The 15513-nt window shown below is 40.0% G+C and overlaps 1 protein-coding gene across 1 annotated transcript in view; it reads right to left on the reverse strand.

Annotated features, from left to right (window-relative positions):
- LOC106577441 (adhesion G protein-coupled receptor B3) overlaps positions 1 to 15184 on the reverse strand; it is a 350410-nt gene extending 335226 nt beyond the window's left edge. Inside the window, exons 1-2 of the mRNA XM_082978585.1 lie at positions 14685 to 15184; positions 11949 to 12711 (exon numbers count right to left, since the gene is read on the reverse strand). Of these exons, the coding sequence (XP_082834711.1) occupies positions 11949 to 12696 (748 nt within the window). The 5' untranslated portion in view covers positions 12697 to 12711; positions 14685 to 15184. The remainder of the gene's footprint in view (positions 1 to 11948; positions 12712 to 14684) is intronic.
- Between the last annotated feature and the right edge of the window lie 329 nt (positions 15185 to 15513).

The raw sequence follows: 15513 nt of genomic DNA on the forward strand, positions 1-15513 counted from the left end.
GAATATGCTTTTTCTAGAACTTCAAGTCCAAAGAGATACCAGTTACCAATAATCCTTGTTTGTAACAAAATGGAGGAAAACTGTACAAGTACGAGCCGAACTCACTCACTAATTTAACCTCATTAGCTGAAAGACAGGGATCTGAGAGGCAGTGAGTGACTATTATCAGCCATGTTAATATTGCATATGACAGACATTACTCTTTACAACGTACGGGCTCATATATGGCAAGAATGAATTACTGTTTCAACTCAAAAGGTCCTGTTAAATGATGCTGCCTACCAAAGTTCAAGGAAAATTACACTCAAAACTATATTTTGCTATTAGTCCCAAAATGTTTTTCATGTCAGCAATCAAGTTTTGAAGATATGGAACCTTCACCATCCAGCTCTACAGCCGGTATGATGTGTTTTAACATACTGTATATGATGCGTTTTAACATACTGTATATGATGTGTTTTAACATACTGTATATGATGTGTTTTAACATACTGTATATGATGTGTTTTAACATACTGTATATGATGTGTTTTAACATACTGTATATGATGTGTTTTAACATACTGTATATGATGTGTTTTAACATACTGTATATGATGCGTTTTAACATACTGTATATGATGCGTTTTAACATACTGTATATGATGTGTTTTAACATACTGTATATGATGCGTTTTAACATACTGTATATGATGTGTTTTAACATACTGTATATGATGTGTTTTAACATACTGTATATGATGCGTTTTAACATACTGTATATGATGCGTTTTAACATACTGTATATGATGTGTTTTAACATACTGTATATGATGTGTTTTAACATACTGTATATGATGCGTTTTAACATACTGTATATGATGTGTTTTAACATACTGTATATGATGCGTTTTAACATACTGTATATGATGTGTTTTAACATACTGTATATGATGCGTTTTAACATACTGTATATGCTGCGTTTTAACATACTGTATATGCTGCGTTTTAACATACTGTATATGATGCGTTTTAACATACTGTATATGATGTGTTTTAACATACTGTATATGATGTGTTTTAACATACTGTATATGATGCGTTTTAACATACTGTATATGATGTGTTTTAACATACTGTATATGATGTGTTTTAACATACTGTATATGATGTGTTTTAACATACTGTATATGATGCGTTTTAACATACTGTATATGATGCGTTTTAACATACTGTATATGCTGCGTTTTAACATACTGTATATGATGCGTTTTAACATACTGTATATGATGCGTTTTAACATACTGTATATGATGTGTTTTAACATACTGTATATGATGTGTTTTAACATACTGTATATGCTGCGTTTTAACATACTGTATATGATGTGTTTTAACATACTGTATATGATGCGTTTTAACATACTGTATATGATGTGTTTTAACATACTGTATATGATGTGTTTTAACATACTGTATATGATGCGTTTTAACATACTGTATATGATGCGTTTTAACATACTGTATATGCTGCGTTTTAACATACTGTATATGATGTGTTTTAACATACTGTATATGATGCGTTTTAACATACTGTATATGATGTGTTTTAACATACTGTATATGATGTGTTTTAACATACTGTATATGATGCGTTTTAACATACTGTATATGCTGCGTTTTAACATACTGTATATGATGTGTTTTAACATACTGTATATGATGCGTTTTAACATACTGTATATGCTGCGTTTTAACATACTGTATATGATGTGTTTTAACATACTGTATATGATGCGTTTTAACATACTGTATATGCTGCGTTTTAACATACTGTATATGATGTGTTTTAACATACTGTATATGATGCGTTTTAACATACTGTATATGCTGCGTTTTGCTTCATATGATGTGTTTGGCTTCTTACCGGCTGTACATCTGCCCAACGTGATGGACAAGAGCTGAGATACACATGAAAACATGAAATGACCCTGGGAATCGACAGAACATCGCTCAGAGATACCCCAAAAACAACAGAACATTCAAAATGGGTGAGTCTTTTCTTTAAACAGGAAGCACAGATGAGCCAAATGACATGAATGGAATTCTATCATTCTATCTTCCACCCCTTTAGAATGTGGAAGGATTGGGTGACACTGAGCATGCTATGGAGAAGTTCACGTTTTAGAGAGCTCCTGCTAAAATCATATTTTAATGGCACATTTCCAGTGAAAAAGAGCACAAAACATTTTATTACGATGTGGAAGTTTCCATCTCCCTCCTTTAGAATGTGGGAGGTTCCATCTACTTCCTTTAGAATGTGGAAGATTCCATCTCCCTCCTTTAGAATGTGGGAGGATCCATCTCCCTCGTTTAGAATGTGGAAGGTTCCATCTCTCTCCTTTAGAATGTGGGAGATTTGCCTGTAAGCCTTTTGTGACTGCCTGAACTGTTGCTTAGCTATCAAGCATTGGACAACTGTCTCACGCCTCAGAGAGTATTCACTCACGTCCTGTCATGTGGAAAGCTTGTCGTGTGGATACATTAGCATAATGCCAGTGCAAATCAAAACAAATCATGTTTATAGTGTCTCAACTTTGACATGTCTGACACAATAAGATGTGTGGATCTCGCCACAACCAGCACCGTGGAGCAGTGGTGTAAAGTAACTAAGTAAAAATACTTCAAAGTACTACTTAAGTAGTTGTTTTGGGGGGTACCTGTACTTTACTTTATTATTTATATTTTTGACAACTTTTACTTTTACTTCACTACATTCCTAAAGAAAATAATATACTTTTTACTCCATACATTTTCCCTGACACCCAAAAGTACTCGTTACATTTTGAACGCTTAAGAGGACAGGAGCATGGTCCAATTCACGCACTTATCAAGAGAACATCCCTGGTCATCCCTACTGCATCTCATTTGGCGGACTCACAAATACTTCATTTGTAAATTATGTCTGGGTGTTGGAATGTGCCTCTGGCTATCCGTAAATTTAAAAAACTATAAAAAACTGTATCGTCTGGTTTGCACAATATAAGCAATTTCAAATAATTTCTACTTTATTTTAACTTTTGATACTTAAGTATATTTAAACCAAATACTTTTAGACTTTTACTCAAGTACTATTTTACCGGGTGACTTTCACTTTTACTTAAGTAATTTTCTATTAAGGTACCTTTACTTTTACTGAAGTATGACAATTGGGTACTTTTTCGACCACTGCCGTGGAGAGAGAAACCGACTAGATAGAATATACTTCTGTCTAGAATACAAGTGATTATGTGAACATGTACATTGACAAGTAAAAGACATACCATGCACCAATCAACATATCCTCATAACTGACATTATGAGGCTAAAACAAATGAATTCAGGTACTGTTGAGCTGCCTGCCCTTCCTCTTCCTCCCTCCTCCAGTGAATTGAAACTAAAATGGCCTCCAAGTGTACTGAACAATAGGGGTGAGCATAATGCAGTGAGACTACTGAGTGACTTGACTGAGATCCAAAGTGAATAAAAGGCCTCACTATGCGCTGCTGAGACGGAGGCTGAGGGAGACCGCTGCAGTGCTCAGCTCACTGAACGCATCCCAAATGGCACCCTATTGCATATATAGTGAACAACTTTTGACCAGAGCCCTATGGTCCTAGTCTATGGGCGCTGGTCAATAGTAGTGCACTATAAAGGGAATAGGTGCCATTTGGGACACATGCAGCCCAGGACTTTGGCAGGTGACAGTGCATTAGAGCGCTGCCTCCCTCGCACACTTCATTTGCCAATAAAACTCCCCACTGCCATTTTCCACACGGCGCTGTACAGTAGCTCAGCTTAGTCAGAAACCATAAAACATAACTATCTGGCAATGGATTTATAGGGTTCTCTCTGTACAGTCTAGTATTATAAACTGGATTTCACATTGTGCTGGAATTAATGAGAATGGTAGTTCACAACCAATCACCAGTCTTTTAATTCAAACTAGGAGAGATATGAAGTCACAACAAAGATGTACTGCTGCACTCTCCTTCAAAAGCTGCACTGTGTTTTTAAAGCAGTGCTCTCCTTCAAAAGCTGCACTGTGTTTTTAAAGCAGTGCTCTCCTTCAAAAGCTGCACTGTGTTTTTAAAGCAGTGCTCTCCTTCTAAAGCTACACTGTGTTTTTAAAGCAGTGCTCTCCTTCTAAAGCTGCACTGTGTTTTTAAAGCAGTGCTCTCCGTCTAAAGCTGCACTGTGTTTTTAAAGCAGTGCTCTCCTTCTAAAGCTGCACTGTGTTTTTAAAGCAGTGCTCTCCTTCTAAAGCTGCACTGTGTTTTTAAAGCAGTGCTCTCCTTCTAAAGCTGCACTTTGTTTTTAAAGCAGTGCTCTCCTTCTAAAGCTGCACTGTGTTTTTAAAGCAGTGCTCTCCTTCTAAAGCTGCACTGTGTTTTTAAAGCAGTGCTCTCCTTCTAAAGCTGCACTGTGTTTGTAAAGCAGTGCTCTCCTTCAAAAGCTCGCTGTGTTTTTAAAGCAGAACTGAGTGATGTCACATGCTAAACATGTTCTTGCTGTATCAGAAGCCTCTTGGTTTGCTGGTGACCTTATATTGTATGTCCTTAGCTATTCAGCCTTCCATTTTCCCTCCGAGTACTGATGCAATAAGACAATGGTCACACAGAACGACACGTCAATTCTCTCACAAAATGGGGCACTTTAGACGCCAATTATTGAAGTCGAAAGCAGCATGGAATCCAATGGGGCTCACTGTGGTCAAGTAGTGCACTACTTCGGGTATAGGGTGCCATTTGGGACGCAGAATAACATCTGATGGCCAACGGTGGCAATGCTAGTTAAATGAGCCCAGCCATGTAATAATGAGACAATGCCTCAAGATGTTGATCCTCTGGTGCAGTTGCAGCAGCCAGAAATGTAAGTGGCACAATTTAGACTCCGGGGTTCATTTTGAGCTTTTTATTTCAGTGTCAAAAACGCCTGCAGTGGAAGAAGTGACAGAGAAGGAAGAGTGAAGGCAGACAGCGGGACCTGGTTGCTATCCTGGAGACATCAAACCCTGGGTTGCATCCCAAATGGCACCCAATCCCTTATATGGTGCACTACATTTGGCTGGAGCCCTATGGGGCCTGGTCAAAAGTAGTGCACTAGATAGGGAATAGGGTGCCAAGTTGTTTGTCTAACTCCAGAGAGGGCAGGCTCTAGCCACTAATACATGTTTCAGAATAGTATGTGAAACCAGACTGTATTGGCTGGAATTTCTTATTTCACATTGTCCTTTCAGTAGGATTCCAGAAACGATGGTGGCTGTGTAACCAAGCCAGCTCAGTACAGCCTCGTTTGGCTCGGTTTGGTTCGGCTCAGTAGTGTGAAAAGCCCTTAACCCTACTGACATGAGGGCTATGCAGAAGACAAGGATACTATGTTGTAGCTATAACAGATTCTCAGTGAGACAAAAAGAGCAAAGACAGAGTCCGTCTAACGCCATGGGCTCGTCATCAACAGGCTGCACAGAACAACACAGCTGCTGTCCTGGACAACATGCCAGAAAACACATGACAGACTGTACAGTACACGCTTTACTAGACATTTACACCCAAATGACTCATATTAGCGGAATAAGAAAATAATTTACAGTTTATATTTCCAACTTTCTGAACTTTATCAAAAGTCCAACTTTGCTGACATTATCATTTAATATAATTGAAGTTGGTTTATTATTTCCTGAAGATGTGTTCAGGAAGATACAGCATATTTTGTTATATTTTTTATGTGTGTAGATCTTAATTTGATCACCTTGTTGCAGGAGAACTTTTCTGCAGTGCAGGAAATGTACAACTTCAAATCAAATTGTATTCAAATCAAATGAATACACTTCTGGTGTATTTGAGGTTTATTTGAGTTTTAAAATGGCTTCTGAGGATGCAATTTCCACTTCGACATTTCAGACTTGATTTTCCCTAACAAAAAAATGTATCAACCCCTACCAAAATGTCCATTGATTACAATCTACATAACAATTCATATTTCTTGTTGCTGCAGGATTATTTGACTGCTGTAGTAAACTGGCTCAAATTAAGATCCTACATCTGTATATAGTTCTAATTGTTGTCAATAGTATGTAGCATTATCACCATTAAAGCATTCTGCTTGGATAATTCATGTTATAAGAGCATCTACCATCCAAAAAAACAGGTACAATCATAGTTAAAAATAAACATCCTTATCTGTTGTGGACAGACAGCAATGTCATGCAATAACATTTACCTCCACAACTGATTCTGCTATACAAGCAACAGTCATTCACCATTAATGTGGAAAGAGTAGATATGGATCAACAAATGAACACTGCAGTAATGTTTTAATCAACTAATGTACGTATATAATATGTTCTTATTGTCTTCAGCACCATCACAATTAACATCCCAAAAGCATTAGGTCATTCTGCAGCGAGGTCTAGCTTGGATTAATCTTGGGCCTAAACTAACCACCTCCGATATTGATTTCTATCTTACAGGTTACATTGAAGGACAGGTCAGCCAGTGTTGCTGCCATGCTGTGTTGTTGTCTTAGGTCTCTCTTTATGCAGTGTGTTGTCTCTCTTGTCGTGATGTGTGTTTTGTCCTATATTGTTATGTTTAATCCCAGCAGTCATCCCCGCAGGAGGCCTTTTGCCTTCTGGAAGGCCGTCATTGTAAATAAGAATTTATTTGTGACTGACTTGCCTAGTTAAATAAAGGTTAAATAAATCAAACAGGTTAGCCAGACAGGGTTTGCATCCCAAATGGAACCATATTCCCGATATAGTGTAGTGCACTACTTTTGACCAGGGCCCATAGGGATTCCCATAGCGCTCAGGTCAAAAGTAGTGCACTACATAGTGGGTACGGGACCATTTGAGAGGCAGATATGCCGGGTAAACCTCAACTTCTGCCATGCCGGGTCAACCTCTGCCATGCCGGGTAAACCTCTGCCATGCCGGGTCAACCTCTGCCATGCCGGGTCAATCTCTGCCATGCCGGGTCAACCTCTGCCATGCTGGGCGTGGATGTCAAAGTAACAGGGTTTTTATGGAGAGACCTTGTCCATGCTTTAGTAATGGACATGATTCCTCATCAGGAGCAGGAAAGAACCCCCAGTCTGTGTTGCTGCACACACAAACACACACACACACACACACAAACACGCACACACACACACACACACACACACACACGCTCGCACACAGGAGACTCGGGCTGTGTCCCACATGACACCCGATTTCCTATGGGATACCCTGTGTGCGCTGGTCAAAAGTAGTGCACTATATAAGGAATAGGGTGCCATTTGGGACATATACTATGTACTCTTTTAAACCCAGTGGTTATCCAGATGAAAATGGAATTAAATTCAACCTCTCTCTGCCACACACAAACACACAAACACATACATAAACACAAACACACACACTCAAACACATACCCAGGAAAGACACACACCAACCCTGCTGAACTATAAATAGATGCTAGAAGAAAATCATCAGAAAAAAAATAAGCTGTTGCTTTTAAGCTGTTATTAACATGTTGATAGAACAATGTCAAATGCTGCGTTTGGAGAAGAGATCTGACTACATGGACACATTAGGACGATATGGGATGATGTCGTCCACAGTGACACAGCTCTTCTCAATAGTTTTGTCACCCTTGAGATACACATACTTAATCCCATTTTTCATTACACACATCCACCATTGCCAACAACACAGGATAAAGATTGAAGTTATAGAGCAGACACGTTACAAACACCACTTGGCACTCTATGTTTTAGAAGGCTACGCTCATAATCTACTATTTGAGATGTTTTTAAAATCAGAATATGGTGCACAGCTAACGATGGACGGCAATGAATGGGGCTATAATGTATATCATGACCTAATCCCCTACGATATCCCTACAACCATCTAGTATATATCATGACCTAATCCCCTATGATATCCCTACGACTATTTAATATATATCATGACCTAATCCCCTATGATATCCCTATGACTATCTAATATATATCATGACCTAATCCCCTATGATATCCCTACAACCATCTAATATATATCATGACCTAATCCCCTATGATATCCTTACAACCACCTAATATATATCATGACCTAATCCCCTATGATATCCCTACGACCATCTAGTATATATCATGACCTAATCCCCTATGATATCCCTACGACTATTTAATATATATCATGACCTAATCCACTATGATATCCCTATGACTATCTAATATATATCATGACCTAATCCCCTATGATATCCCTACAACCATCTAATATATATCATGACCTAATCCCCTATGATATCCCTACAATCATCTAATATATATCATGACCTAATCCCCTATGATATCCCTACAACCATCTAATATATATCATGACCTAATCCCCTATGATATCCCTACAACCATCTAATGTATATCATGACCTAATCCCCTATGATATCCCTACGACCATCTAATATATATCATGACCTAATCCCCTATGATATCCCTACAACCATCTAATATATATCATGACCTAATCCCCTATGATATCCCTACAACCATCTAATGTATATCATGACCTAATCCCCTATGATATCCCTACGACCATCTAGTATATATCATGACCTAATCCCCTATGATATCCCTACGACTATTTAATATATATCATGACCTAATCCCCTATGATATCCCTATGACTATCTAATGTATATCATGACCTAATCCCCTATGATATCCCTACGATCATGTAATATATATCATGACCTAATCCCCTATGATATCCCTACGACCATCTAATATATATCATGACCTAATCCCCTATGATATCCTTACGACCATCTAATATATATCATGACCTAATCCCCTATGATATCCTTACGACCATCTAATATATATCATGACCTAATCCCCTATGATATCCTTACGACCGCCTACACACAAATACAGTCTTCTACTCCAACAGCAATACCCAGTTCCTACAATGTCACGTGGTTCCATGGTCAATGACAAGGACCTTCTATACTCCCTAATGTTTTACAAACAGAGAAAAATGGAACATCTCATTTGCATACACTCAAATCAATCCTTTCTGCCAGCCAGGCGGCACAAAATGCTCTGTTTTCTATTTGCATGGGAGCAAAGGCCATGGGGGAGAATCACAGAGACCAGCTCAACTCAACTAAACTCCATGCAGTCGTTTTATGTGAGTATCTATGTTCTATGTTCGATTTGATCAGGAGTGGAGAACCAGGGAAAACCAGAGAAGGACCAGCTAGACTCAACTGAACTCCATGCAGTCATGGTGAGGTTCTATGTTCCATGTTCTGTGTTCTATGTTCTGTGTGATGAGGAGTGGAGAACCAAGAAGAACCAGGGAGAACCAGAGACCAGCTTAACTGAACTGAACTCCATTCAGTCATTTTAAGTAAGGTTCTACGGTTCTACTTTCTGTTTGATCAGAAAGCTGCTAATTGTTCCCCCGGGGTTCTATTATTCGACGCGTGGTTCCATCTGTGTATGGAAACACTGTTGCCAAAGGGGGATTTCTCCTATAACATCGGTTCATTATTTTCTGTTGTGTGTTTTTTCAAAGTGTAATGTGTGATTCATTCTGCTTGGATCACTGTGCCGGAATGACTCCCTCTTTACTGTGGCTCCCTCTGAATCTGTCACCACACCTCACACACACACACACACACACATTGTAAATCTGCCACCACACCTCTGTGCTCTTATCTCTCCTCCACATATACAGGATTTGGTTGAGTCATCACAACACTCTTTTGAAGTGGCTCCTAAACATTCAGGCTTGATACATGTATTTTATTATGCAACAGATACTCTAAAATAAGTCTCTCTGTGTGTGTGTGTGGGGGGGGGGGGATATGTGTGTGTGTGTGTGTCTCTGTGTGTGTGTGTCTGTCTGTCTGTCTGCCTGCCTGTCTGTCTGTCTGTCTGTGTGTCTGTGTGTGTGTGTGTGTGTGTGTGTGTGTGTGTGTGTGTGTGTGTGTGTGTGTGTGTGTGTGTGTGTGTGTGTGTGGTGTGTGTGTGTGTGTGTGTGTGTGTTACTAATACAACGTAGAATAAACTAGCAAACAGCGAGTGTGTGGGATTTCACTACATGGTGACAGTTTCATGGGGTATTTGAAGAAAAAGGATGGAATCCTCCGGAAGCAATTAAGGGCATTTGTCACACTTGCCAGCGTAAGCTGAAATGGTGACAGGCCGATGCAGATAGATGGTGGTTGTGGGAGAAGGAAAAGCAAAAAAAATACCACTTCTGAGTTTTCTGTCTAACCCTTGACAATAAATGAAAAGCTGAAGAAATCTGGTCATCTGCAACCCAGGCATCTGGGGGAGAGATTATTCATCATTTACAAAGCAAGGGAAGAGAGCTTGGTATTACGTTAGCTATATTCCAAAACAAAGGCCTAGTCAAGCACGGGCGCATGTGCAATACTTTTGGAGTAATGTTGAAAGTCTAACACCGCATACTGTATAAACAGGACCAAGAACAGACTACAACCTGAGAGAATGGTTTCGGGAGCATAGAAATAAGAATGCATAGAAAGGGTGTCTCCATTCAAGTCAATGGTGACATAATTGGTGGACTGGCAGCCATTTTGAGTGTGCCCATGCCAGGAAGTAAAAGCAGAAAGTGTAACCTTCAATCTGTACTGTGATTTGTTGAGTCAACTCAACTGACATTACAAAAAATACATTCCATTGCATGAGCCACATCAGTTAGCATCATTTGAATGAACATTCTACATTACCATGGCAATCCAGCATCAGTTGATAGAACATTCCAAAATACCATGGAAATGATTGCATCACAATACCAGGCAGCCATTGTGATTGAGCCCATGAGTTTACAAGTCATTTGCCAGGGTTAGAGCTTCCAAGCCCATTCTATATTCATTCTTATTTCCATGTTTGGGAGTTTCTGATGCAGTGTTATGTATTCTAGATCAGTATGCTGGAATGATCTAGAATATTTCCAGTATTCCAGTGTTCTGTATTATAGACCAGTATTATAGAATATTTTAGAATATATCCAGTATTCCAGTATTCACTATTCTAGACTATAGTATTCTGTTGTGTCAAGACTATGCGTTGACTCCGTAGTCTATCTTCTGTTCTAATTGAAAGGCATATTCCAATCATCCCTTTAATAAGTATTGTGGAGGTCTGTAAACACTAAACAGACTCATATTAATGAACAACTGCTAAACCAAACGTTGGATTGGTTTTGAGTGCGTCATTGTTGCTGTAGTTCTATCCTAATGAGAGATGTCATCTACAATGGTGTTAAAAGACTAGATATTTATGGATGGCTCTCTTATTTCCTTCAGTGTGAATATGTAGTTGCTACACCATCACAGTGCCTCTCTCCATGGTCCTGGGAATGAGAAAACACTACCATAGTCATTGGTGATGATACACATCACCAACGCCTGAAAACCACGGCTCATTATCAACCAATAATTGCAATATAATTGAATATTAGAGATGAGCAGCATACATGTTGGTGGGCTGGGCTGTGGAAGAATATGGACCTGGCGTATCTCATGTACAACACCCGCTCCTCTTGTAGCTTTGGTCTAGGGATGCATTGCATTGTGAGGTCAGCTGTGTGCGTTCTTTGTTTCACGGCCCACAACCCAACTCTGTAGACAGACATGCGCTATACAGGTAGGGGGTAGAGAGGGGTTAAAAGAGGCTATTGACGTGCACAGTTGACTCTAGCTCTGGTCCAAGTTGTTATTGTGCGTTCCACTACCAAGGGATGTTTGGTTAGTAGAAGAATACACACTAACGCCCTGGACCAGAGCTAGGTTGACTCAAACTCCCAGCTGGCTCATCTATATATGCATACATACAAACAATGCTCATTGAACTGTGGTATAACTGCAGTATGTTAGACATACAGCATGTTTGGGGCTGGTTACTCACCCTCCTTTGCTGGTCGTTTTACCTCTGCACTGATGTTGCACACCTGCCCAGCACGGATTTGTGGAGTCAGGCATCCCTCCGTTTGGGGATTTAAAGGCAGAACCACGTTGTTAAGCACAAGCATACTTTCTGATTCTCCATCACCTAGGTGCTGGGGACAGGTGCATTTCGTATAAACTATTCCACATGATTCCACAGTTCCTTTCTCCGATTTCAGGCAGTTTTCCAGCCACGTGCACAGTACCTGACATCCAAATTGACTGGGACTCGCCTTGTTCAAGACCAAGAATTCCACCACAGACTTCTCCTCTTCGTCCGTCTTCTGCAATCCGTTATAATCGTAAGGGAAAACCCTCCGTAGCTGCACAAAATTCTTGTCATACTGCAAAAATATATACATATTCTTGGAATCACATAGGTACACTATAGACTCGTTGTTTTTCAGCAATTCATTTATTTTCTCATGTGAGTAGTGATCGAATTGATAAGCAAGCAAAGAGAACTCGGAGCAGCTCAAGTCTGGTTTGTATAGTTTAAGGTAGATGCTGTATTTGGTAGGGTCAGGGTTCTCCAACGTCCATGTGCAGTTCGTATAGTTCTTGGGAAACATCTCAGTCACTGAGTAAGATCCGTATATGACCCCCTTGACCAAAGTGGAACACCAGTAGTCTTGTGCACCAGTTAATCCAAACATAACCAGGAGATAGGTGGAAAATATATAAATCAACTGGTTACGAATAGCCTTCATCCTATGTCATTTGGCCTGCAAGGGGGAGAGATGGAAAAATAACACCAAGGACACAGTTAGTAACAGTAAATATGAACCTGTGTAGGCCTAATACAGGGTGATCTGATTATACCAACGTTTGGTTCATAGTGAGGCCTCAACCTTTTCCGCCTTGGAAAACACCTGGCCAACAGTCATCATTCCTGGTCCACTGTTACATTATGGCGGGCAGTCTCCTGCTCCTCTCCCTTGCTGCTTTTTGCAAGAAAGATAAAACTTTGGACAAACACTGCCACCCTGTGGTTGCTATGGTCGCCTGATTTGGGGAAGTCCGCATAAGGGATCAATGAAACTCGTGTCAGTCGTTCTTGAGTTGTAATTAATTGGACCGATTGGCGGAACTAGGGAACCGTCAATCTTTGGAATATTTCGAACGTGGTGGGGGCTCGCGTGTTCATATCTGTGTGTCCATCACAAAGAAAGAGAGGTGTGTGAGTAAGAACAGTGATCACATTGCTCTGATAGGGACATATAGGCTGCATGTGGTATTTTATTGGATATGAGCTCATTTTGCGCAACTATGTTGTCGATTACGCATCGCGGAGACGTGCTTTAAACCATCGATATTCATTTCGATGAGAATAATGACATTGATTATGTCTTCGGTGTATTCCAAGTCCCTGCCAAAAAGGCTTTTGATTCTGTGTCCATTTTTTTAATCAACCTTGGATTTCCGAATCCGAGTCCATACTGCGTGATATGCTGTAGGCTATGTTACACGCCCATCCATCCAACCTGTATCTTTCCTCAATTCAATAGTGGACTAAGAACTGGTTTGGAAGTACATTATACACTCATTTCATATAAAGACTCAGTGGGAGATGAACCAACCCACACATTGACACAAATACAGCATCGTGTCCCCAGTCCCGATTTCCTTAACATAATTAACATGGGCTTTCTTCTCCTCCCTTATAGGCTGCTAATGATACCTGTAACGTTCTTCCATCTACTGATAGACAGATCTGGATCACGTATCGAATCGCGAGAGAGGGAGAGAGAGTGAGAGAGAGCGAGAGAATGCATGCGATGTCCTGATTGTATTAATCCTGCAGGCATTGCAGCTGTGAGCAGTGTCACAGTGGTGTGTGAGTAGGCGGTGGAATTAAGTCTATACAATATTCTTCTGAGAACATGAGAATAGTCAGATTTCGAACATTGAGGACTATAAACATAATTTGAGAACATTAGTATAGGTTATGAATGATAAAATGACAAGGAATGCGATGTAATATAATGGCATATTGTGCTGCCAAATGGAGTGAATGTTGTCTTTTGGTTTGGGACCTGTTCATATAGTACCTAAATGCTATTTCTCTGCAAATATTCTCACTAATGGATAGATAATTAGTGCATTATCACTGTCTATAAGATTCATAGGGTACATGCCGTTCTCTGAAAACAGAAGTCCTTTTGCTAAACGGACATGGTTTGAGCGCTTATCGAGGATTACAATTTGGTAGAGGATGTAGAAACATCCGCTTATTTTACTCTCAAATTAAAGTCGTTTTTCCTCCAGTTTTGCAAAGCGATATGAAAATGATGAAATATCAGCTCAATCCCATTTTACTGATACATAGACGGCGCTAAAACTAGATTGTTGCCCATTTTTGATAAAAGGCGCACAGAAATACATCTGTTAACTTATTCCAACCCTGTGTAGTCTATGTGTGTTCGTCCCATGGTTGGAATGCCTCGACGCATGTTAGAGCCTATTCATTCCAAACAGAGATACAATGCTGCAGCCACAGAAATGTTGATCGAGATGGAATATTTGAACTTTCAGACTAGGCTATATCGGTAAAACTGAGTGCGTTGCAGTAGCCTAGCTGGCGTGGAATCTGTTGGTATTATCTGAATGCCTGGCTGCTTTAGCTGTCTACAGCCATAAAATAATAATAGCATAATAATAATAATAATAATGCAATTAATATTATCCCCAAAATTACCTTACACTCCGGAAGCTATGGCTATTTTTCGAAAATACTTGACCACATCCTTTATGAAGAGCAAAATGTGCTGTCTCCTTGCGAATCGATACTTCCCATAGCCCACAATAGAAGTCCAATGCAACAAGATGATAGTCAATGGACAAAAAAAATGCGTTAGACTCCGGTCTGGCTCATCTCCTCCGCGTCGCTTTTTTCCATCAAAACGGACCCAGTGAGAAGCGAAACAACTCGCGACAGCCCAATAGAGAAATAGTAGAATGATGGGGGGGACAAAAATCTACAAAATTACCGTGAAGGTATACCTCTATGGATCATCGACGGGTCCCTTCGTGTCTTTTCTCCAGATATATTAGCCTATAAAGACGAGGCAGCAGGTAGTCCAAAAAAATCCTTAGCGGACGGATGTTTGAATACTGAGTAAGTATGGAGGAGAGATAGAAACCGCTCTGCTCGCTCACCCTGCTTAGGACTGGGGCTGCAATATCACGTCACAGCCACTAAGATAAAGCACGTATGGACGTTTTCTTGCTGCGTCTGGTATACCACTTTCCCACCCCCACCCTCTGACTCTTACATAGCCTTCCCTTAATTCAAGGCACAGGGATGTTCCCTTGGACTTGGACCCGAGGTTTTGAGCCCACTGCCCACACAGACAGGCTACTGCTCCTGACGAACCGGCATGTTGGGTTGGGGTTTACCATTCGTTGTTGGAATATTGGGGTATTTTGTCTGCAAAGACGGATGAGCTGGCGCGCGTGGAATTACCTTCCTTATGATTTTGAAACAAGGATATTTTCATATATTTTTTTCTATATTTATTCTACAT

Source organism: Salmo salar, chromosome 01 (genome assembly GCF_965601325.2).
Source record: "Salmo salar chromosome 01, fSalSal1, whole genome shotgun sequence".
Lineage (NCBI taxonomy): Eukaryota > Metazoa > Chordata > Actinopteri > Salmoniformes > Salmonidae > Salmo > Salmo salar.